Genomic DNA, 25,298 nt, shown 5'->3' with positions numbered 1-25,298 from the left:
CTTCTAAAATAAAACTTACCACATTCCCAGTCTTCTATTCATATTTCATATCATTTAACATCAAGAAAACTACCCGAGCCAGTGCTGAACAGCGAGAAATTAGCACCGTCCCCACCACGCATCCTTCTCTACGTAAAGTCAACCGTAAGTCTCAAGTGGACCGTGTAAACCACGCTCTATCTTCTCGAGATCGGTTACAAAAAGAAGAGAATACCCACTAAATTTCTGTACAGTAGTAGTTTATGATGTGTTGTGTAATAATATTAATTAAATTATTAAACTCAAACAAAGTCCTTTCTCTCACTCTCTCACCACCTACTGACTGTCGTCACTTCCTTGCTTTGTTTGGAAAAGAAAAGGAAGGAGCGAGAGAGAAACCCAGCACTGCAAGTGAAAATATTTTTGGAAGCTGCTAATGTGCGCCAGATACCTTTCTTGTGTCAGTCGGTCTCTCTTTTTTAAGCTGCCCTAGCTTTTCATGACCTGCTTCTGTTGTGGTTTTTTGTTTTTCTTTACTGATTGGCGCATTATAGCCTTACCTCCACTAAAATTACATATCTTTCACCTGGGGACAGGTCCTTTTCTTTTTTCTTTCTTATTGTTATTAATTATAATAATAATCTCTTTTCTTTTCTTAATTGCCAATCATTATCTTCTTTCTCCTGAATAAGCTTTTACCCTCTCAAGATCCTCTTGGTCTCTTGCTTCCCTTTTTTTTTTCTTTCTAATTTTGAAAAGAAAAGGGAAGAGTTTTAAAGGGAGCTAGGCTGGTGTTGCTAGAGGTTTTAGATCTGAGGAAGCTAAGGTTGTTTGAAGCAATGTCTCTTGGTTTCTTGGTTTCTTTTTGACTATCTAAGTAAACCCACTTGCATCTTTCTACTCCTAAATTTTCTTGGGTTTTTTTAGGGTCTTGACTTCTTGGCCCCTCTTCTTCAGAGAAGCTGCAGTGTTTGGGTTCCTTTTGTTTTTGGTGGCAAAAAAGTCTCTTCTCGGGTACTCACTCTGCATTTCTTGCTTGAATTCCTAGGAAGATAGAGAGAGGGGCTACTCGGTAAGTGGTAAACCTTTGTAGAAATGCTGACCATTGGGAGTCCTACTACCAGTTTGTTTACAAGCACTAGCTGTAATACTTTGCTCAGAGAGCTTCAGGTCTTTTTCTTTAACCCCTCTTTACCTTTCTCTCTCTGTCTTCTTCCTTTTCTATTTGAGTTTTTTTTCTTGTTTTTGTTCGCAAAATATGGTGTCTGGGAAGAGAAAAAAAATGGGGGTTTCCTTTTCTTTTCTCGGAAATTTACTTTACAACTTGTAATGATGGGTTTTCGAGAAAGTTTTTAGTGTTTTTTCCTGATAAAAAAGATGGAGCATTCATTGTTTCTTTTGTTAGTTTGTATCATAATGGGTCTATTAGGGCTAAGAATTAGGCCTCTTTTGGGCTCTTTGAAGAAGCAACAGTGATCTGCTCCCTAGAGTTTAGAAATTAGAAGTCCTTTTTCTTAAAAAATCAGAGTACTATTTAATTTGTGCTGACATTTAATTATGTAACTTTTCTCCTACGCTTTAAAATTCTTTTTTTGGTAATATTTTTGCTTATTTTTCTACAGATTTTGTTGTCTATTATTCTCATGTTTGATTGGTTCTGTGGGTTGCATTGATGTGTGCGTGTTATTTGGTTTCCTGTATTGATGTTTTTCCTAATTCATCTGTTGTGTTTACTGGGTCTTGAAATTAACTGGGCCACACTTAAATTTTGTTGGATTTATGAAATCTTAATTGCATTTTTTTTTCATTAATGAAATTTTGATTTTTTTAGAGATGTGCATGCGAGGCCGGGTGACACATGATTATGGGCTATTGATTTTTCCTATTTTTTCTTTTTTTTGGGTGGGAGTGGAGTAGGGGACACTTCTATTCTGTGAGCTTTTACTAGCTGCTTCCATAGAAGAATTGTTCACGGTGAGGTTTTGGGGTTGCAGTTAAGTTCTAATGCATTCATTTAGACATAATACTTCAGGAAATCTGCCATAACCCCATTCAACTTCTACTGATTCCACTGAAAGTTGCCATTTACCGAATATACGTATGTAACGAATAATACTATGTGGGAAGGCGAGTTTGATGCTTTTGGTTGAATTGGATCAAGTAATTGCGTTGTAATTTGTTTTTCACGGGGGGCTTTTGTGAAAATTGATGCGTTGTTTGTCTGTTCTTGCATGTTTGTTTGTCTTGATGAGAAATAGTAGTTCAAGGCGGGTGAGTTGGTTGCCTGTGTCATGGTCTATAAATTTTTTAACCGGGTTCCTTGAATTTAGTTGCTTGAAGGGAGATTTGTTGTTCTTCTCTGAAGCTTGTCACTTGCCTGTTTCTGTATCACAATAGCAAAAAGAAAAGGAAAACAAAGGAATATTTCTGACAATCAACTGGCTTTCTTATTGTTTGTTTTACCATAGAAGAAACCCCCACCTTCACATTTCCCCAAAAGAAAAAAAAAAGAGGTGCAACTTCCATTTCAGTAGATTTACTGGCTTTATTGTTCTCGCAGCAAATATGGACTGAAATTGGCGAGAGTGAAGCAGAAAAGGACCGCATGCTACTGGAGCTGGAGAGAGAATGTCTGGAAGTTTACCGGAGAAAGGTCGAGGATGCTGCCAATTCCAAAGCACGACTTCATCAGTCTGTTGCAGCTAAGGAAGCTGAACTTGCAACACTTATGGCTGCTCTTGGAGAGCTAAGCATTCATTCTCCGGTAAAGATTTCACTAAATTAAGTTTTCATGGTTGTTGTATGTTAATTTTGCTACCCTTCTATGCAATATTCAACTTGCACATCACTTGAATTATTGCTCTGCTCAGTATTCAATTGTCTTCGCAATTGATTTACTCCAGCTTTGTACACTTATTTATGTTGAACAAGGTGGCTGCATTTGCAAGCTTCTCTTCCCAAGTAGACCTAACTGTGTACTGCTTTGCTGTAATTACTTTCAACTTCTTAGATAGCTTATAAGGGTTGCAGGGGACCAAAGCTAAAGAGGTTTATCTATATTACTCATCCCATATCCACAGTCATTATTAGTCTATCTGAACCTTAGGTTACCAAGAAGAACTGCAGTAATATCAACTTTTATGTAAAAAGAAATTGCTAACATGACAGAGTACGTACAAATACAAGTTTTTATCATCCATTCAATCTGTTACATGAGTATTGCAGCACCAGCCAGAGGATAGAGATGACTTTTTTCCAAAAACAAAAAAGAACATTCGTCACGTCATGCATTCATCTCTTCCCAATAATATATTCTTTTATCTAAAAAAGAGAAATGTATTTTTCCATCTCTCTATTCCCTCCGTTATCATTTGCAATTTTCTAGTTTTTTATCTGAGAAATTTTAGCATAGGAGGTTATCTTTGAACTATTAACGTTTCTGTGCCTTCCATGTTCCTTGATCTTCGCCCTGTAGTTGGTTTGTGGGTGTGCTCATGTCAATGAACATGTGCTATTTGTCTGCATGTACTGCAAGTTTTGACACTGAAGCAAACTAGGAAGCATCGTAGAAGGTCATTATGACCATTTTTTGAGAGTGAAATGCATCCTCAGTTGATCACTTGTTCACCTGACTCATTGTGAAAAAAATTTCAGATTCAGACAGAGAAGAGGACTAGATCATTGAAGGAAAAACTTGCATCTGTTACACCAGTTGTAGAAGATCTGAGGATGAAGAAAGAAGAACGGATAAAGCAATTTGCAGAGATTAAGGCACAAATTGAAAAAATCAGCAGTGAGATTTGTGAATATAATAATCTCAACAATACTCTGGTGACAAATTTAACTCTAGATGAGGAGGATTTGTCGTTAAGAAAGCTTAGTGAATATCAAAATCATCTTCGCAGCCTTCAAAAAGAGAAGGTATGCTAATTGAAGTATGAAATGGTTATGAAGTTCTAATTGCTTGCTAACACTATTATACCCCATGATTTATGTCTCATGTCCATGGCAATCTGATGCTCAAATCAGTGTATACCTGCAGCATATTTACATCATGGAAAAGGTTGTTAATCATCACAACCTTTTGTATGCTTGTGTAGAATCTTGCTGGTGTCTTTGATATTTAGGCACTCGTGAAATGAAATCATTGTTAGATGCCATCACACTTTGAAATCATTGTTAGATGCCATCACACTATGATAATTCAAGAGCATACTTTGATCTGTTTTTGCAGTCTGACCGTCTTCATAAGGTCTTTGAATATGTGAATGAGGTGCATTCTCTATGTGGTGTGCTTGGGTTAGATTTTGGCAAGACAGTAAGTGGAGTACATCCAAGCTTGCATGGAACCCAACAGGAACAATCCACAAATATAAGCAACAGCACGCTGGAAGGTCTAGAACAGGCCATTCGCATGTTGAAATTGGAAAGAAAAGCTCGAATCCAAAAGGTAATGCACATACATCCATTTTTCAGTATCTAATCTTCTTATACTGGACTAAGTGAAGAACTGTTCGAAAGTGCAGCTGAAAGATGTTGCAGCATCGTTATTTGAACTTTGGAATTTGATGGACTCTCCCACAGAAGAGAAAAACAAGTTTTCTAGACTTACTTCTGTTCTTGGATTTGCTGAATCTGAAATCATAGAACCAGGTGTTCTATCAGCAGAGATAATTGAACAGGTTTGACATTTTCTTAATTTGTTATTTATTCTCAATCAGAAAGTAGATCCTTGAATTTACTTGTTCTTTTGGCAGGCATCGACAGAAGTGGAGAGGCTCACTAAGTTAAAAGCAAGCAGAATGAAAGAACTAGTAATGAAAAGGAGATCAGATTTGGAGGACGTATGCAAAATGACTCATATAGAACCTGATACAAGTACTAATCCTGAGAAATCCACTGCATTGATAGATTCTGGTACATATGTTCTTGTTTTCTCGGGTTATTTTTATTGGTCAATTCTTTATTTAACACATGGCAAAGAATGTTGATTATTAAACCTTGCTGTTTTTGTACAGGTTTAGTGGATCCTTCTGAACTTTTGGCAAACATCGAAGCCCAGATAGTCAGAGCTAAAGATGAAGCTATTAGCCGAAAAGAAATTATGGATAGGATAGACCGATGGCTTTCTGCATGTGAAGAGGAAAATTGGCTTGAAGACTATAGTCAAGTATGCAAAGATTTTTCCTTTTCACTTCCTGTATTCATTTGTTAAGTGTGCGTATGTTGGTTTTCAAGGTTGTTGTCCTCTAGCTGTCTTGCTTGGCAGCATGGCTTCAGAACAGATAGTGGTCCCCTTACTATTCTTGTAGCTATAATTTTCTAGAATAACGATGCATAGTAGTTGTCAATTTGATTCAAATTAATGAACCATGAGTAAATCTATAGGCATTAAGAGATCTATTTTTAAATTTCAGGACACTAACAGGTACAACGCTGGAAGAGGTGCACATCTCAACCTTAAACGTGCAGAACGAGCTCGAGTGACTGTAAGCAAAATTTCAGGTACTGATTTCTTTGATTACGCAACCGCTTGTCTGAATCTGTAGCTTTTCAGAGCTAATGATGTACTCTTTGCAGCAATGGTTGACAATCTGATACTCAAAACCCTAGCTTGGGAAGATGAAAAGAAGATGTTATTTCTCTATGACGGGGTGGGTATTTTATTCAGAGTGTCTCTCTCTCTCTCTCTCTCTCTCTCTCTCTATTCATACACGCGCGTGCGCTCGCACATTCAGTGGCTTTTTTCTCTCATAAAATTGTCCTTTTGTTCTCTGCAGGTTAGATTGGTATCTATACTGGAGGATTACAAACTGACCAGACGACAGAGAGAAGAGGAGAAAAGGAGATACAGGGTAATTAATATGTGACATGTTGATATATTAATGGCATTGTGTAAATCCATGGTGTTTCACACACTAAATGATTTCATAAATGGAAGACATGACAATCGGTTTTTTCTTGCTATTTTGACCTGTACCCTGTCTCCTGTTATCTAGAAAAGATTAACCATTTAGATTGACCCTAAAATATGTTCTCATCAAATTGCTATTTTCCGAAATCATCCAGCAGTGAATTTGTTGACAGTTGATTGTCTAATTTCACAGGACCAAAAGAAGCTCCAAGATCTACTGCAAACAGAGAAGGAAGCCATGTATGGGTCTAAACCCAGTCCACGGAAAACTAACAGTTTTAGGAAACCAAATGGTTATCGTGCAAATGGAAATGGTTCTATGACTCCCACACCTCGCAGGAACTCATTTGGAGGTGCAACTCCTGAACTCCTCACTCCTCGATCCTATTCTGGACGTCAAAATGGCTATTTTAAGGAAATGAGAAGGCTGTCTACTGCACCGTTGAACTTTGTTGCCATATCAAAAGAGGAAACGATGTCATTTGCATCTGTTTGTGGTTCTGAGCCTGGCTCTCCTCCACAGGGTTAAGTGATTTGGAATGGTATGCTTTGCTTTCTCTTTAGCCTTGCCCTCTGCCTTTTTTTTTGTTTTTACTCTTGTGCTATTATCCTTTGTGTCAACCTGATATGGATTATAGACAATTGATGGAAAAGAAAAGGTACATTAGCATGATTTTTATAAAAATGATGAACGCTGGCTCATCTGTCGTGCAAGGCAAAAAGGAAACTTTTAGTCTTGCTGTGTCCAAATTACAATGTTGTTTCTTGACTGAAAATTCCATTTGCAAGTTGAGTTTCCTCTCCACCTTAGTTGATCACACCATTAATTCTATGATAGTTGTGATGCAGGAACATGAGATCTTGTAGAAGTTTGATGACCTAAAACTTCAATTATAGCCGTGGAACTTTGTGAATATGAAACAGATGTACACTAGTGTATGATTGTGATCATTGTTAGGGGTTCTTGGAGAGTGGTTACTGATGTTGAGGAGTCCACTGGGATGCTATTTTCTCTGAAGAATATCAGCTTGTGGAAGGGGTGACCAACACCGGTAGATACTAGTTTGGAAACATCAGCTCTCGTTCAACAATACAGGCATTATGTTAGTTTCGTGATAGTACTGACCATGTTTTGTGGGTTTTGCTTGTGCGTTGCGAATGTGTATATTATGGATTCCAGTGTGATTGTCTATCATTTGATGTTTAGGAACCTTGGTATATTTGGAGAATGCATATTTTAGAAACTGCGGTGCGATAGGTTGACAAGGAATAAATGTTTTGACTTAGTTGAAGTTTGTCTTGTTTGCCTTTACTCTGTGGAGTTCGTTCAGTTTGCTGTTCTTCACAGTACCTTTTTTACTTTTAACTACTGCCTATCCGCAGCTTGTTGCTTGAGTCGTTGCAAATTGTGTGACACAAGTTTATAGAGGGTCACACTGTCATCGGGATGAAAAAGCTTGCATGGGATCCATTCTTATAGTTGGAACTCTGAAGTTTATGAAGGTGGTAGTTGTACCAAGAAGATGGTCTGGCATTTCCTATTGCAAATGCTTTGTGGGTTTTGCGTATGTTTCATCTTGCATGAGCGTTGCATAATTTACTGTGCCGTTTCTTTTGCTGCGATGAACAAGAGGGTGAGAATGATTTGTCACCGAGTGTTTAACCATACACATAATCTGCGAGTGACACGGCAGAGTATGATATCGGAATGACTCTGATCTTGGTAGTTGAATGCATGCCAGTGAAAAATGTTCTGCAAGAGGACAAGTGGGACAATGCTGTTAGTAATAAACATGGACAAGCTACGCATCATGCGAATCAGTGCTGATACGAAAATTTCCTGATTAGCAAGGACAAAATAAAGCCGTTGAGCCGTAAATGTAAATGGGGCCACCGTCGACGGAAGGGATTGCGATGGACCAGGACGGGTTCTTTTTTATTTATTTTTTATTTTAATGTAACAGCACGTGACCTTGGAAGTTTTTAACCATCACCTGCATCCAATCTGCACGCGGTCAAATTGGATGAAAAACATTTTCCATCCGTCAGGTGTCCCCTGAACATCCAAAATGACTTGGAGGTTTTTTTTTTATTTAAAAATTTATCAAGTTTTAAAAAATTACAGCTTGGGTCAATATAAATTCTCAAATTGGATAAAAGAAAAGGCCAAACTATTTTTATTTAATAAATGAAAATACCAAACTACCCTCATGAAACTCAACAAAAGACATAAGAAATTCTCTCTTTCAAACATAATCTCTCTTTTTAAATATCATTCTCTCTCTTTTCATAAAAATCTAACTCAAATCAAAACCAAAATGTAGTATTTTAAAGCATCACCACGACACCACCGATCTGATGACAACAATGATGATTACGATAGAGATGATGCTTAAGTTTCCAAGGAGAATGCCAAGGGAGAGGAGAGGAAAGTGAAGTCGAGGAAGCCTAAGAAACCTAAAAATTGATGCCGCCGATCTTGCTTTCTTTCTCTCCAACATATCGGTAGGTGCATGACCGTGACTTGGAATGATCTAGTTTATTTTGAGGAAATGGTAATTTCAATTTTCTATTTTTGTAGGGGTCATACGAGGTTCAGCACGATTTTGAGCTCCCAAGGAAAATTTCTGGATGTCAGGAATATATGGCCCAAGAAAATTTTGAGAAGATATGGCGTTGGGTTTTACCCTGCTGCTTTTACATCAACGAGCGATTCAATAAACACAGTATGGAGTTCTACATCGCCATAGATGGATTTATCATAAAGGAAGGAGGAAGCAGAACGGACACGGGTTTTCAAAAGCCTAGAACTATATCGCTATTTATGTGTTGAGAGAAAACATCTCACACACGCGCCGCCCTAATTAGGTTGGATTTAGTTGTGAGTTGTGAGTTGTGACAAGTGATTTTGTCATCCCTAGTCATTCAAATCTCCATGAAAAAAACCTCCACGGTATCAGATTAATTATTAAGTATAGAAATAAAATGATTGCATATGAGTTGTTTTGACAACTAAAAATTTTGAAAAAAAATTTATGATAAAGAACAGATTAACAATTTTCCTTTTCCAACCATGTTATTTTACTAATTTTTTCTATAAGTATGGATTAACGAAAAAAATAAAAAGAAATTAACCACCAAGAAAATCTCTCAATAAGTCATAGCTACTGTAGAAAAATAGAAAGTAAGAATAATAAAATGATTCACGGGCCAAATAGGAAGTAAGAACAATAATTTTTTATATACATACATGTAATTAAATAAATTAAAAATTATATGTGTAAATAAATAAGAAATTTTTAACGATACCTAAAAACAAAATTTAAAAAAACAAGAGATAAATATAAATCAAGATATTTAGTCTCGAAAGACAAGATATTTACCTGATTGTGTATGTTAAATTTATTTATTAAAATATTTTTTTATTTAAACAAACGATAATAGAAATAGAGACACAAATTAAATTGATCGAGTAAAATAAAAAGAAAAAAAATATCATGCAAGGCATTATCTGAAAATAGTTTTTCTTCAAAAATAAAATTTATCTATACAAAAAATAAAAAAAAATATAGATAAATCCAAAAAATACTTCAAATTTAAATACGTTGCTAAAAAAAACAATTGTTATTTAAAAGAAACTTTCCAACAAAATAAAAGAGATTAAATATAAATTAAAAAAACTTAGAGAAAAAACCATAAAAAAGAATCAATAATTTTTTTTTTAAAAAAGCAAAGGTTAGGCGCTACTGGGTCTGACCTATTTTGTCAAGAGCTACGCGTGGGCCTGCCCTAGCAATAGGGGTGAGCAAAAAAATTGAAAAACTGAGAAAACCGAAAAAACCAAACCGTGAAAAAAACTAATTAAAATTTTGAAAAAAACGGCCGGTTCAGTTTCGGTTTTATAAGTCTAAAATAAAAAAAACCGAATCGAACCCAAATAAAAAAAAACCTAGCCTAACCGAAAAAACTGAGCCAAACCGGTTTTTGTCCTAAAAACCGAACCAAACCCATCGGTTTGAACCGGTTTCGGTTTTTTTTAATTTTTTTTATTTGGTTACTTTTTTTTGATAAAAACCGAATAGAATCGAACCGAAATTGATCACCCCTACCTAGCAGGGCCACACGATTGAACCCTTAATTTTTTTTGTTTGCAAATGGGGTCTCCACCCTAATTTTTTTGAAAAAAAACTCAGGCGACACGTTGTCTGATTTGCCCATATTAAAATCAGGACTTAAGTAATTTTACCCAAAACCCTGTTTTCAACCCATTTTTGACCCATAACACCTATAAAATACTGTCGAAACCGTAATAAACCTATATATTGCCTCAACAAATATAAAAAAACTAAAATCAACCCGAAACCAAAAATCAACTTGAACTTAGATATTTTTTTTATGAGCTTTAAATGTAAAAAAAAAACACTTAATATGACATCCCTTAATCAAATTGAACTATTTGACACAAATATGATCTGTTTTGGTAGCCTAAATTGATGTCAACGATACTTTTTTCTACCGCTATAATCCGACGACCTCTCTCTCTTATCTTTCAGCTAGGGATTAAAAAATAACAAAAATTAAATTTTATATCAAAATTAAATTTAAAAAATATTAAGGTACTATAATTATATAGTTTTACGTGATTTTTAAAGTTTAAAAACCAAAATGTATTTTTTATAAAACTTATAACATATCATTCATATTTGACACATTTTTTATTTCTGTTCAATCTTATATTTTCATAAAAAGTTAAAATTAATTAATTATCAATTAAAACTATATTACCAAAAAACCATTAAATACTAAATTAAAAAAACATAAAATTTTGCTCGAAAAGTAGAGCATAGTGAAAACCCACGCGAGTAAGGCTCCTTTTGGCTGCCGCTGCCGCTGCCAGCGTCAGCTCCGTTTTAATCTTTATAATTCCAAGAAAACAAAACTAAAACTAAAAAGAAAAAGAAAATAATCAGAGTAATGGTCGAATAAAGAGAGAGAGAATGGATGTAGTAACATTCGGAATCATAATCGGCATAATCGTGCTTTTCTTTTGTATCGTCTGTTTCATCACCATTGAAGGCACCTGCAAACGCCGCCATTCTTAAAACCCCCCGAACCGAAACAAATCCCCAGCACACCGCCATTCTTTCCTTTCCTTTCCTTTTTTTTAAATTATAGTCAACCACTCTCACTTTGATTTCCTTCTTTCTTGTCCTTTGTTAAAATGGAGCCGAAACGGAAACGGATTCTGTTAGCTTTGTTCTTATTGCTCGTATCTTGCTCGGATCTATGTTTTGGCAATGAATTCTGTGCATCGCCAGTGCATCAACATTCCCATGGACACCATCACCACCATGATTGCGCTCACGGACACCAACACCACCACCACCACCACCATGAGCATAATCCTGGAGTGATTGAATCGAAGTTGCCGGAGGAATTGGCCGAGGAGGAGGATATGAAACTCTACGGGTTTGGCAACCATGACCATGACCACCACCACCACCGCGGTTTGGAACTCTCTGGTTTAGGTATTTTTTCTTTACTTTTTTTGCTGCTTAGTGAAATTGTGCGAGTGTCGTTGCTGTCTGGCAGCTGAGAAAATGCAATAAAAGGAAAATAAATTTAAACATTGACTCTTTTTTCTATGTCCATTATAAAGCATGGATGTTTCTAAGGTCTCTCTCTCTCTTTCCAGGTCTTTGGATACATGCGTTGGGCTGCTCACTTTTGGTGAGCTTGGCTTCCCTTATCTGCCTGATTTTCTTGCCAGTCATATTTAGTGAGTAATTTCATTGTCAATTCATACTGATGTACCCATTTCTTTACTTCAGTTCTCGTCTTTAAAAGAAATGACGCCTTATACTTTATTAGAAGTGTATTTTGATGAATGAAACTAAATCTGTTGTTTATTGCAGTAAAAGGAAAACCATCCAAGGCAATTGTGGATTCGTTGGCTTTATTTGGGGTGAGATTCTTCAACCATTTTATTAAATTTACTTGAATTGGTGTCTATAGATTATGTGCATATTTTCCGTTGAGTGCTTGGATGGTGTTGATCTGCTATTTTTTCCCCTTCTATCGCTGCTACTTGTCATTTGCTTCCATCATTGACTTTGTTTTAGTGGTAATCATGCTAGTTGTTTTTATTTATATATTTTTCGATGGTTGGTTTATCTTTGATGCTTGGTTCTAATCTATTTTCTTGTTATCTTCACTTGTTCTCCCATTTATTCTTTGTTCTCATCATTGATACTAGTTTGTTCATGAAGGGCTATTTTTATGGATGGTTTATTTAACTCTAATGCAAATCAATTTTTTATTTATTTATGTATAATAGCAAATCCATTTTGTTGCCCGTGGAAGGATGGCGCCTTTGGTTGGTAAATGATAGTAATGTTACAGGAATCAGCAGAGAAGATGCCATTTCAAGTTTTTTGTTACATTAAAATTAGTTTTACTGCTGCTTTTGTGTGACATGAGAAACTTTTTGCTGAGTGCCACTTTATGAATTGCTTTTAGTGCAGCTTTCAAAAGTAAAACATCACTAAAGTAAATTTACATGTGGTATCCTTTGAAGACCTGCTCATTTGTATATCCTTCTTTAAATATCTCTTGGTCATTTGTTACAACTTTTAAAATTGAATTGTTAATGCATTTTTATGTTAATGGATGCATTTCTTTCTTCGAGTGCTATCTTATATGGTTCGACTCATTTTGATCAACTTTACTATTTTTGCAGGCAGGAGCTATGTTAGGGGATGCATTTCTTCATCAATTACCACATGCATTTGGTATGATCATGATTGTCTGCTGTCCTTTCTTTACTTTGTCCTGCATCTTGGAAGTCATGAACTTATAACTGATGACTTGGAACACTGTAAAGATCCCAGACCACTTCTTTTTTCGTATCATCATGGGAATTCTGTGTCATTTCTGCTTGCCTAAAAAACAAACCCTGGCTTTATATTTCCCATATTTTCTTATGGTGTGGTTGTATTGCCTGAGGCATCCTGATCTAGAGTATCTTTGCAGAAATGATTTGGTGGCCGCTTACTTGACCCTCTTTGGAATCCAGTGGCTACTGAGAGTACAAGTCTTACTTTACGGCGCTTAGTTTGCCACCTATAATAGTATATCTTTAAATCACCTTAGTCCATCAAATCAGGCAAGGAGGATTACATTGCTATGCAGCTAGCTTTATTTGTTTTCAGGAGCCTAGTTCAAAGATTTGATCATCAGAAGTCACGTTGAAGTGATGTGACCTTCAGAATTCTGTTTACTTGAGTATTCAATATACATTTTAGTTTTGTTACCTTTGAAGTACCTAGAGATGAAAAAAACAATTTGGAAGTAACTCAGTGGAGCTGGCCTAGCAGTCCTCTATCTTGCTTATAACTACAGTACCCAGATTATTTTCTACTGAACCTTATGTTTCCATTTTATCAGTGAGTGAACATATCATGTCTTGATTTGGGTCTGTGGATTACGGAGCTGTACACCTGAATTCATTCTCTCGACCTATAACTGTCATTTAATTTACACACAATTTACTCGATTTTTAATCTTATGTGAGGTAACTACGTGATAAAAAAATTACACTGGAAGGTCGTCTCCAGTTCATTTTGACACTGGAGATTTTATTTTTTTAGCCAGGAGTCGTAAGTCTAACATGTGACCATTTGATGTAGGGTGGGAAGAAAAACAGCTATATAGCAGCAGAATTAAGGCTAGAAACAAGTAGGACAGAAGTTGGGACGAAGTGTTATAGCTTAGGTTTTAAGAAAACCTCTAGTTTCTGAAGTTTATTGATAAAAATTAATGATACAATGGCTGCAAATCTGATTTACAGATTATTTATACCGGGTTTATAATAAAACCTCTAATATCAAGCCTAGATTGAACTCCTAAACTAACCTTCTAATCCCAGCTATCCAAATATTCTCACATGCTAGTCACGTGAATTCTTGCTAAAACAAAAATCCCATTGCAGAAATAAAATAAATAATTTAAAGCTCCTGCACCGCATTTCAGATTGTTGTTATTATAGAGCCAGATCTTTCTTTTTTCTTGTTGAATTGGCAACAGTAGATAGGTACTCCCTCTGCTCCATATTTTTATTCAATCTTTTATCTTTTCTTAATTGGCAACGATATTTCCTTTTTCTTGTTGAATTGGCAACGGTAGATAGGTACTCCCTCTGCTCCATGCACTGATTTTAGTGCACGTGAATGCATTAAGTACTATTTCTCAGAAATATTGTATTGCGGACAGGCACTTAAAAGTATAGGACAAGAGCGAGTATTGGCGGTACAGCTTCCAAATCACATTCGAAGTTTTTTAGCGTTACACAAGTCAATTGGCATTTCATTGCAGCATTTTTCAGATTCCAGGAGTTATTTTGTTAGTTCTGTGATGAATTAATAAACCATGTCTTGCAGGTGGCGAACACACCCACTCTCATGATCACCATGCAGACAATTTTCATCATGCTCATGCTGGAGATGAGCATGGCCACTCACATTCACATTCTTTGAAAGATCTTTCTGTTGGAATATCTGTTTTGGGTAAGTAATAAAATGCATAACGCAATGCCTTTGCACTGGTATCTTTATTCTTTCTGTTTGAAAGCATAGACAAACAGACACAAGCACTTTCACATGCATGTGGACATGCATGAAATTGCATGCGGGTCTTTGTTTCTTCCATCAAGGAGTGTTGGGAAATGGTGCAGAATAATGATTAAAGTACATGTTTTCTTGTAGGATATCACTATAGCACTGTAGTGTATGCATTTTATTTATTACTTCAGCATGTAAAAGGCATGCAAGAGAACCCCCCTTATAAAGTTGTTGGAGAAATAAGCTCTGGTTTGGTAAACAGGAGGTGATAAAGCCATCATCTAGATGTACAGGGGATACCCGAGCTATGCTCATCACTCCTCTTGGGGACCATATTTATTTCTATTCTTGTGAGTTAACTGCAAAAGGATCTGAACTTGTGTTTGAATATTGTTTTGCGACTGATTTTATATGTGCTCAAAATGCTATTACTCCTGAGAGAGATCAACTACTCTTCAAACATGCATGTGGAGTGGAATAAACAAGGTGATTACTGTTATAGGTTAGATGAGATTCTGATTCTCTCATAAGAATCCTCCTCAAGTCAGCTTCTTTCTCTTGAAAATGTTTATTAAAATTTGGGATGTGTTATCTTGTATTGATGAAAACCAGTTCTTTTATTATAATCTCTGGTCAGAAAACGGAAAACTTTGTGAGATAGCCTATGCTATCTAATGTCTTGTTGAAGTCCTGTGTTGTTTGCATCATAAAAATTTGCAAACTCATTGATCACCTCCATGTTTGTTGGTTTTATTTTTTTATTTTTATTCTTATTATCATGTTTACGATTGGGTTACAGTACCTTGAATTCTTATTGTGGTGTATTGGTTATTGCAGCTGGTATTGTACTCTTTCTGCTTGTAGAGAAGGTGGTGAGGTATGTTGAAGACAATTCTACTGGAGCTAATGCTTGGAATCATGGCCATCACCATCACAATCACAACAGCAGCAAGAAACTGAAAGATGACAGTGATGCTCATGATAAGACACAGCCAAAATCTTCCAAGGAAGGTGATGGGAAAGGGTCTGATGAAGTTTTGGATGATTCTTCAAATGATACTAATTTTACTCAAAGTGAATCTCTACTTCGGAAGGTAATCCCGGGAAATTGCATACCGTTTTTATTTCTGCATTTGCAGTTAATCATTGATCTCCCCTCATTTCTGACAGAGTTAATAGCCACTGTGTGGTCCTAATTTGGACCTAATAGTTGAGTTGGTAGAGGTTCAGGAAATTCTTCCAGGGAAAAGAGATTGGCGAAAGTACAAATGAGACAGTATTGTTTTTGTGGACATGTGGTGCTTAGAATTCTAGTAACAATTGATGCCAGTTTTTTTTTTTATTTTCCTTGATGTTATTTTATGATGCAATCTTAGAAAATTGGTCACTAGTCATATGTTGTGCATAAATTTTCTGTTTGATTGTTGAAATGAACATCAAATCTGATGATGTTCTTGTATTCTGTAGAGAAAGACCGTGCAGGAGGGCAAGGATGATAAATCAGATGTTGATGCTGCAGATGGCTCTGCGAATAATATTAGATCATTGAATGAAAAAGAACATACTCAGTCACCTTCAAATCTGGTGTTTGGTTATCTTAATCTCATCTCTGATGGTGTTGTAAGTATGCGTTCCTTTTTTTATTTTTGTTTGAGGCTTGGCCTTGAGGGGAAACTGCTTATTTGTTTAAATTATTTCAGAGAGAAAAATGGAGAAACTTTTTTTACTCGCATGGCTTTTCTTAAGGGAGGTCTTTTATGTGCTTAGAAATAATATGCATCAATTTCGCAGCACAATTTTACAGATGGAATGGCTCTTGGAAGTGCATTTTTGCTTTATGGATCTGTTGGTGGATGGTCTAGAACTCTTTTTTTGCTTGCACATGAGCTTCCTCAAGAGGTATGAGTTCTCTTTTTTTCTCACTAATATATTTAGCTTTCCAACTATTCTTTTCTTATAATTTGAAATCATAAGTTTTTCTGGTTTTCAGGCTTGTACTAGTTGTCTTTCTTTCTTTCTTTAAAGAACCAGGAAGATGTTATTTTGCTCTGTTTTTCTACTCCATGTCTAAAGTCAATCCATCCTCTACTTTGAGTTTTGCTGCTCTTTCTTTCCTTTTCCTTTTGTTTTTAATTTTTGCCAAAGGAAGATGCACAAATGCGATTTCCCCCCTCAAATTGCACTGATCCTAAAAGAAAATGGTGAGGGAAACTGGCAGGTAGGATTCATGCTAATCCTTACCCGAATCAGATATTTGGAATGATCGCCAACCTCTTCACATAGCTTCTAATGACTTCTACTTGTTCCATCCTGTGGGATCCCTTTTTTTATCTTTGTAATTTTAATATCAAATCTTGATCTGTGATAATAAAAGAAAAGGTTCCTCGTGGCCCTAAAGGTCTAAACGTGTCCCATTACAGGTTGGCCTTTGGGTCCTTGTTTAAATTATGATGCTTGGATGGAAGCCATGAGATGGTGTGCTAAACACATTGTAATATGTTGAGGCTATGGTTCTGGAAAGCCACATAACACATTGAACATATTTATTCGAAAGCAGTTTAGGAATGTCATAGTTCTAATTTTCCCTATCATCGTTTGTTGAATGTAGCGGATAATGAGTTTCAATTGCACAAGTATGATTATGGAAAGTGATCCATTGTCAGAATATTATTTTTACCTCTCAATTCTTGATGAGTTAAATTTTGGTTCGGCCATGTTTATCAGGGAAATTGTAGTCCTCTGTTTCTTATCATGCTTCATCTTCTCTAGTTAAGCTTATTTATCTGTTGAATATCTTTCCTATTCAATCTCTCTCTCTCTTGTCAACACACTTGCACACACACACACTGGCCAAGGTATGTAAAGGTGAAGGTATGTAGGTCATTTGTGCATGCGAAGGCTGAATCCCCAAAATGGATGAATTCAATTTTAATATGTTTTCATGTTTCAAATTGATTATGGATGAGGTATGCATGTTTGGCTCGTTGTAGATACATGTTATAGTCACTGGAAATTGTGAGTCTCTTATAGCTTCTATGCTATTGGCTCTACCTATGCAACTATGTTTCTATTTTAAGTTTGAAGAAGCGTGGTACAAACTTAATTTTATGTTGTACATGGGCCAGTGAATTGTCTCCCGTTATTTTACTTGCATTTTTAGGATAATATTCTTATGGAAATGGTCTGTGTCCTTTTCTGCCAGATAGGAGATTTTGGTATTCTGGTAAGATCTGGTTTCAGTGCACCTAAAGCCCTTTTTTTCAACTTCCTCTCAGCATTAGTGGCATTAGCAGGAACTGCATTGGTGAGTACTGTCTTCAAGGTCAATGCTAATCCTTTATAAATTTGAATATCGGGAAAAAAAGTTAACTGAAAATGACTGCTTTTGTTCCAGGCTTTGCTCTGGGGACAAGACCCAGGACAGTCATCTTTGATTGAGGTGAAGTTCCGTTGATGGGTTATGCATACCTCCTTTTGCTGCAATATAACTTCAGGTTTACTTAAAGGGTTTCTGCTTTCTATAGGGATTCACAGCAGGCGGATTTGTGTACATTGCTGTTGCTGGGGTCCTGGCAGAAATGAACAATAGCAAGACAACGCTGAGAAGCTCAGCAGTTCACATAACCTCGCTAGTGCTGGGGATGGCTGTAGCCCTATGCATCTCACTTGTGGAATGAACATTCGTTTTATCACTGTAATTCTATCCCAACTTAACTGCAAAAGTACGAGGAAAAGATTAGATGTTTTCTTAACACCTAAAATTAGTTGTCATCTCATTTTTTGTGAGTTTCACCTCTGTGGAAATCTATAGCTCTGGACCCTCCTTGGACACACTAGTTGGGCGTTACTTGTGGCATCTGGGATAAAAATTGACTGGTTTTTCTTCCAGATTTCGAGTTGTGGTCAAGGGGGGCATGAATTAGCAAGTTGAAGGGATTTGTATTATTATACCTTTTCAAAGCTGGAAAAAAAATTTGCCGGATAAGAAAAAACATACCCCACCAGTTCACATATCAGGGTCAAATCATTTACCCATTCCCTGAAAGCTTTCAGGAACTCAGCGAAAGAGATGTCAATGGTGTACTTTTGTATCTCAGACTAGAGATTGCTGGAGATCAATCATATGCCACTTGGATATATTTATTCAAAAAAAATTAAAGATTTGGGTAAAATGATTATTTGTCTTGTGTTCTTATCTTCACAATTTTGCTGGATAAGGTTTCTAGCTTTGCCCATCTTCAGCTTTATCACGGGATAAATGAGATCATATGATGTTTCTCTCAAAATGGAATACATCCTTCCCTCTGAGCTGAGGCGAGTGCATCGTTGATTGTAGACTTTGTGGTGAAATGTGGGACACTGGCAGAAATAATGATTGCGGTAGAATGTTCACAGCATGCCATTAATGATTAAAGGGAATATATCCTGCATATAACGATTTCTTTTGTCTTCCTTTTTGTGCCTTTATTTCTCGTGTCTGTGTGCGAGATCGCATGATTACTAAGCGGCCTGGTTTGAAAATGGTGCAAATTTCATTCCATTCAGCATTCAGCATTCAGCCAGGCTTTCATAATGTGTCAAAAATCAACTACTGACAGCTTTTTCAATGTCCTTAATTATTCGGTGTTGCTAGCTGAAGAATTCATGATTATCTGTTTGTTTAATATATTCTCAAAGTCTTTCCTTCCAATTCTCAACGTTCCATCATAGATTGCAGCTGTTTGGCAAATTGACTCCACTATCAGATCATTTTCCCTTTTAAAAAAAGATCAAACAAATAAATAAAGCTGAAGGTGATGATATCACCATCGCTAAACTATCATTGGTAGTGATTTTTTAGGTCCACCTCAAAGGTACCCAATAGACTGATAACTTGAACAACATCGTAATAGATGTTCTTAGATTCTAAATCTCAGGCTACTATGCTAAATTCTTCAAGACTGAGGAGGCAAATTTACAATTAGTTCTTTACCCGGTTGAGGAATATGGAAGGATTCATAAAAAGCTAGTTAAGTCATGAATGGATCCGGTCATATGGCCTGGAACATCTGTTGATTCTGTTCAATGCAAAAAATGGTGCCTCTCTCTCTCTCTCGTGATGACACATTAGAAGGACAAATGGTATTGCAGAGTGTCATGCTAATTATCCATCCAAATCTGAACAAAGAAATGATAAAGGAAACCTACAATGAGGCTGGAAGACACATTCTACAGAAATATATAAAAAATCAAAATCATAGTACAATAAGAGTGCTTCTTATACCGCATATCTATGATATTTCTTTCCCTTTCGGCCCGAAATACAAAATCACGAAGAATTCATTTACCGCTCCGCAATGGATTGAAAAGAAGCTATTAAAGCTAGATGGAGCGGAAATGTGGGTTTCCTAATTTATTCTTTATACCTTTTTAATACTGATCGAACTTGTCGAGTTCTTGAAGCATTTGAAAAATGGTGACGTTCTGAGTTGGCAGAGCAGGAAGTGAAGCCATCCTTGCTAGATCAGGAGCTATTACACGGTGGTCCTGACGGGTAAGTGTATGGTGCCTTTTACGCACTGCTCGGACTTGGGGCTCTGCAGCCACCACAACAATGCCTTGTTTGTTCATTACCGCAGGTAGTAGTAGGTCGTCCGCTCTCTTCTCTAATCTCTCCTCATGCGCCCTTCCATTCTTAAAGATGTAGCAGATATTTATTATGTCAGAATGCATTCATCTACACGAGTGTTTTCTTGTAGCAGGACAAGAAAGTGGACATATTCTTACCTTGATAACAGAAGAGGTTGGCATTGGACATTTGACAGGACGATCTTCATCCTGTGGTTCCACTGGGTGTTCAACTGGCCAGAATTCGACCTCGTACTCAACTGCATGATGACGATGTTGTAAATCCATATAGCCACCACTGACTCTAGTCTCTCTGCTATCAACTATTAACGGAACTTCATGACTTCCATTCTTTTCCTAAGAAAATGAAAAATGAACCGACTTTGATGAGCATATTGATGATATAGCTATATATGCGTGCTAATAAAGTAGAGATATCAAGAGAAGTATTAAGCATAAGAATGGCTTATAAGTGATGAAACAAACTGTCAGTCACTCAATTTGTTATGCAAGAAAAAAAGGAGAGATCAAGATACTTACAAAATCATCCTCTCCACATGACAAACCCATAGAGAAGCGTTCATATACTCATGCCAGAGGCACAAAAAATCTAGCTTTGCGTGTATGTTTGTTTTTGGAGCGAGAATGTACAGATAAATGAAAGAAAAGAAAAAGAAAAAGAGCATGAAAAGGAGTACCGAGGGGAGAGGGGTGACATTGGCAATGTGGGATCTCATACACAGTGAAAGACGAAGAAAGATTCCCACCATTTCCTACTTTTCTTGATTTTGTTACTTGTTTATTCGCCTCTTTTACCTCCTTTATTGGGTCCCTATATGACTATATCTTTGTCTCTCTCTATCCCCCCTCTCAATGAGCGAGAGACAAAGAGCTTTTTTTCACTTTCTTGCTTTTGAAGAACAGTGGCAGTTTTGGTTGAAAATATCACAATCTACCCCTCTTTTTTTTGGCTTTTCTTGGTTTTGCAGAAGATGGGAAATGCAAGTGAAACATGCATACATGAGCTGTGATATCTTGAGCCAAGATATAGATGCTCATTGAAATAAATTACATGAACCGTGAAAGCAAAAGAAAAGCTAACTGAGCGGAAAGCACGAGATAGCGGCCTGCCTTAATTCAGACACTTTTACTAGACGTTTGTTTCTTCCAACGTAATAAACATCATATGTTCTAAAGCAGGCAAGCTGTATGTTGTGTATGCAGCGCTTTAGTCCTTACACCATGTTGTATTCTCCTCTCTACCTAAAGACAGGGTTTGGTGGGGACTGCATTTTTATCCCCAGCTGGCCATCTTCCTGTGTAAGCTAATTGGCTTATTCACTGCTTGTGGATGCCAAGATGCCATAAGACGTGCCAAGAAAATAACAACCAGGAAGATCACAAACCAGCACCAATCCTTTGTCAAGGCATATTCCACTGCAGCATTGCAGAATAGAAATGAAAGCTAGGAGTGATCGACGAGTGCAAGACTTCGATTTGTCTCTCTCCAAGTTGAGCTACTTCGTTTATTTGAAGTGGGAATCTCTTTGATTTGGAAGGCCCTTTAAGCCTATAATATGGAGCTAGGATAATGATACCTACACTGGGCTAATCCACACAAGCACTCGCTTCGACTTAGGCCCAAATCTCATCTTTAATTAACGAAAACCCTCTCAAGTCTTTCCTTCATGAGTGCGGACAACGAGGAATCAAAAACAGATGCATGAAAATGTAAAGAGATAATATTATATTTATATGTTTTACCACCTTGTGTTTCTAAAAAAATTATATTTTTTTTGAAAAATTAATTTTTTTTGTATGTTTTGATGTATTAATTTTAAAAATAAAAAAATATCATTTTTATATATTTTAATATAAAAAACACTTTAAAAAAAAGTATTTTAAACAGTAATGTAACCTTTCCTTGTTGGCACGACCTTCTTTGTCCCAGATTGGAAAGGCGTAGGAGTATGTGACAAAATGCATGGCCATAACGACACAACAACCAGGAAAAAGTCAAATATACCAACTCTGAAAACCAGTAAGCACCAGCAAAATTTCCTCTCCACAGCTCAATTAGCCAAGTAACATACAGCATTACATCACAAAATAAACTTGACTAAGGTTCTTAGGCTGGCCGGCCATGGCAAATGATATTCTATTTGTCATCCCCCACATGTCCAGTTGTCGATCCAAAATAGCTAGCCAACCTATCACAAAGAAAAAAAAGGAAGAACCACAAGGGACAGCCTAAAACAGGGAAAGGCCCTCAGTACACAGATTGCTGGGACAATAGAACAGGAAATGAAGCTGTGGAGAAGGGCTTCCGGAGCTCTAAAAGATCAAAACAGCTTATTAGCCATCAGCCTATCAAGGCAAACTTGGTATCGGAATTCAGATCTCGAGGCTGCAATCATCAAGGCCACCAGTCATGATGAGAGCTACGTAGATTACAGGAATGCCCAGAGAGTCTTTACATGGATACGCACATCTCCGGTGAGCCTGAAGCCCTTGATATGGGCTCTCACTACACGGATGGAGAAGACGAGGAGCTGGGTTGTGGCCATAAAGGGGTTGATGCTAATGCATGGTGTTTTCTGTTGTAAGACCCCAGCCGTGCAAAGGATCGGAAGGTTGCCATTTGATCTATCAAACTTCACTGATGGACACTCAAAACAAGCAAAAATGTGGGGCTTCAACACCTTTATTCGCTCTTATTTCTCGTTTTTAGACCAAAGATCTGCCTTGTTTTACGTACAACAGAATCAGACAGAAGAACCAATGGTGCAGGAGCTTGTAAAGTTGAGAAACTGGCAATCTTTGCTTGACATGTTGCTCCAAATTAAGCCAATGGCAGACAACATGAAAGAGGTTCTAATTACAGAGGCCATGGATTGTGTGATCATTGAAATATTCGATGTTTACGGCAGGATATGCAAAGGGATTGCAAGGGTTCTCATGGGGATATATTCAGCTGGGAAACTTGAAGCTACCATGGCTTTTAAGATTCTTCAAAAGGCAAAAGTTCAAGGTGAGGACCTTGCTCTATATTTTGAATTTTGCAGGAACTTCGGTGTCTTCAACGCATTGGAAGTTCCTAAAGTCACACAGATCCCAGAAGCAGATATCAAAGATCTTGAGCGTATAATCAACGGAGTTCCTGAAGCGAAAAGTTACAAAAATGTTAATGATGAGGATGATAATAAAGCAATAGTGGTGAAAGATGTTGCCATTGTTGAAGAGAAAGAACCAAACAGTAGATTGAAGACAATAGTAACAGACAAATGGGAGATTTTTGAGGAAGACGTGAATATCAATTCTCAAGGAAATCACGAGACCTCTCATTTCAGAGCAACTTCTTCTGCAGAGAATCCTCCAAATTATCTACCCATTGTACCTGTTTATCATGAACAAGAGATACCGGATTTTATTTGTTTCTATTAGTTGGGTTAGAGATTCTCAATATTCCCTTCAGCGAGTCTCGTCCACTAATGAAGTCGGTTTTTGTTAAGAAAGAAAGTTCTGTTTATACTCTTTTCTTTTTTCTAAACAATTTTTGAAGGTTGCATATTATTTTATATTTTAGGTTTTTGAGATTAATGATGGAAATCAAACTAGAAATTTCATCTCTTATCAATTATCATAGTCTTCTTAAGTTGATTAATGTTATGTTGGTGGGGTTATAGAAAGCAATCTGAACAGGGGCAGAGGCAGAGATGAAGAGTGAATTCCCATGTATATGATGCTGTAAGCTGGAAATTTAATGTTTATCCTGGCACTCCTACTTCTGAGCTCTTTCATGAGCATACAAAAGAGTCCTGCTCCCAAAAGAAAATAGTTAATTCTCATACAGAATCAACACAATGATATTTTAGGGAATAAAATTTTATAATTCTCATGATATTAATTGGATTAAGCGGCAGAGCTAGTTAAATTTCTCTGAACCCATTTTTATAAGACACATCCAGCAACGTGAGAAGCAGATTCACAGGATTTGGATCGTGCTCTTAAAGAAATATAAACGATCATGTTTCAAATTTCATAATTGGTTTTGAGTTCAATTAATGTTTTGGATTGAATGAGAGAAATAAACGAATGAATTATATTGTTTCCATTTTTATTATAAACCAAATTATGATCATTCAATTTGAATTTGAATTCAATGATTTAACGAAAATGACGGGTCGTGTTCATAAGAGAACACGACATGATCCGAATCTTACCTGTTCCACTCCTAGCAGAACAGTAACACTCCGTACTCACCCTAAAAAGGCTGGAAAATCCAACACAACATGGGGTTTGACTGCCTCCCTTGCAACTCAGTCATCAATTCAAGGTTTGCATTTTCATTTTCATTTTCATTTTCATGGAGTATAAAATCTATAAGAGGATACGCAGTTTTCTTGGAAGATAATTTGGTACCTTGGAAGTCAGAAAAGCAAAGAACTGTAGCCAGTTCATCTACCGAGTAAGAGACAGAACTGTAGCTCGTTTGTCTACTGGGTCAGAGTACAAATTAAGCTCTAAATGATGCAGCAGCTGCACTTGCATGGTTGAAATCATTGTTTTGAGAATTAAAGGTCACTCTATTGCGATCTCCGCTGTTTTGGTGTGATATTACAAGCACAACTTAATCAGGCCATAATCTATTTTAAAGGTTTTTTTTAATTTATTTTATTTGTATCCATCCATATCGAGCTGCCAAAAATAATGAAACCTCACAATCAGATACTGCAAGCTGACAGGTTTCTCCCAAGTGTACACATGCACGCACTTTGTATTGACAGGTGATATATACTTATAAAGAGCGTACAATATATCATTTAACAGAATGTACGTATAAATATACATTTTAACGATCAATAGCTTTCAAAAACTAAAATAGTATCTTCGATTTTATTCATAAATGTAGAGCTTAATTTCAAATTAATCTACACAAAGCGTGCGTGCGTGTGTGTGTGTGTTTATCTTAAAAAGGAAAAGTTGTCTCTCTACTGTGGCTTTTTTTTTAACTACGTTTATTTAGAACCTATTAACTTTAACTTGATAATATTATTAGTATTGTAGTTCCTATGAATCCTTTTATTTTAAAAAATTAAGTTCACTTTTATGATATATGAGAAAAACGTTAAATACATAGGCATGTATAAATATTACATGTTATCTGAACATAAAATGCT

General features: G+C 36.5%; 4 protein-coding genes across 8 annotated transcripts; 3 read left to right on the top strand and 1 right to left on the bottom strand.

The window, feature by feature from the left end:
- The first annotated feature begins 305 nt into the window (after positions 1-305).
- Positions 306-7,185, top strand: LOC133704433 (65-kDa microtubule-associated protein 6-like). Of its 5 annotated transcripts, XM_062129250.1 has the most exons (14): positions 307-805; positions 907-1,149; positions 1,897-1,953; positions 2,540-2,743; positions 3,634-3,900; positions 4,214-4,429; positions 4,506-4,661; positions 4,737-4,896; positions 4,998-5,149; positions 5,397-5,484; positions 5,560-5,633; positions 5,760-5,834; positions 6,087-6,435; positions 6,743-7,185. In XM_062129250.1, exons 2-13 carry the CDS (start codon positions 1,075-1,077, stop codon positions 6,420-6,422), a joined length of 1,860 nt encoding a protein of 619 aa, XP_061985234.1. In that variant the 5' UTR covers positions 307-805; positions 907-1,074; the 3' UTR covers positions 6,423-6,435; positions 6,743-7,185. The 5 variants fall into 5 exon arrangements, with proteins under 5 accessions (XP_061985235.1, XP_061985234.1, XP_061985233.1 ...); XM_062129251.1 differs by having other exon boundaries at positions 306-1,149; positions 6,732-7,185; XM_062129249.1 differs by having other exon boundaries at positions 307-1,149.
- A 3,540-nt stretch (positions 7,186-10,725) lies between these two features.
- On the top strand, positions 10,726-18,303 carry LOC133705554 (IAA-alanine resistance protein 1). The gene is made up of 11 exons (XM_062130822.1): positions 10,726-11,421; positions 11,589-11,672; positions 11,809-11,858; positions 12,633-12,684; positions 14,332-14,457; positions 15,349-15,605; positions 15,979-16,131; positions 16,303-16,410; positions 17,714-17,815; positions 17,906-17,950; positions 18,036-18,303. Exons 1-11 carry the CDS (start codon positions 11,115-11,117, stop codon positions 18,186-18,188), a joined length of 1,437 nt encoding a protein of 478 aa, XP_061986806.1. The 5' UTR covers positions 10,726-11,114; the 3' UTR covers positions 18,189-18,303.
- Positions 18,304-19,700: 1,397 nt separating this feature from the next.
- On the bottom strand, positions 19,701-20,788 carry LOC133705066 (uncharacterized). The gene is made up of 3 exons (XM_062130161.1): positions 20,659-20,788; positions 20,278-20,475; positions 19,701-20,184 (listed from the first exon to the last, which is right to left on the bottom strand). The coding sequence occupies exons 1-3, from the start codon at positions 20,686-20,688 to the stop codon at positions 19,921-19,923; spliced, it is 492 nt and encodes a 163-aa protein (XP_061986145.1). The 5' UTR covers positions 20,689-20,788; the 3' UTR covers positions 19,701-19,920.
- Positions 20,789-22,120: 1,332 nt separating this feature from the next.
- LOC133705920 (putative clathrin assembly protein At1g25240) lies at positions 22,121-23,647 on the top strand. The gene has a single exon (XM_062131367.1). It carries the CDS (start codon positions 22,423-22,425, stop codon positions 23,560-23,562), a length of 1,140 nt encoding a protein of 379 aa, XP_061987351.1. The 5' UTR covers positions 22,121-22,422; the 3' UTR covers positions 23,563-23,647.
- The last annotated feature ends 1,651 nt before the right edge of the window (positions 23,648-25,298 follow it).

The sequence above is a fragment of the Populus nigra genome, chromosome 10 (assembly GCF_951802175.1).
Source record: "Populus nigra chromosome 10, ddPopNigr1.1, whole genome shotgun sequence".
In the NCBI taxonomy this organism is placed as follows: domain Eukaryota; kingdom Viridiplantae; phylum Streptophyta; class Magnoliopsida; order Malpighiales; family Salicaceae; genus Populus; species Populus nigra.
This window is presented reverse-complemented; position numbering and strand designations above follow the sequence as displayed.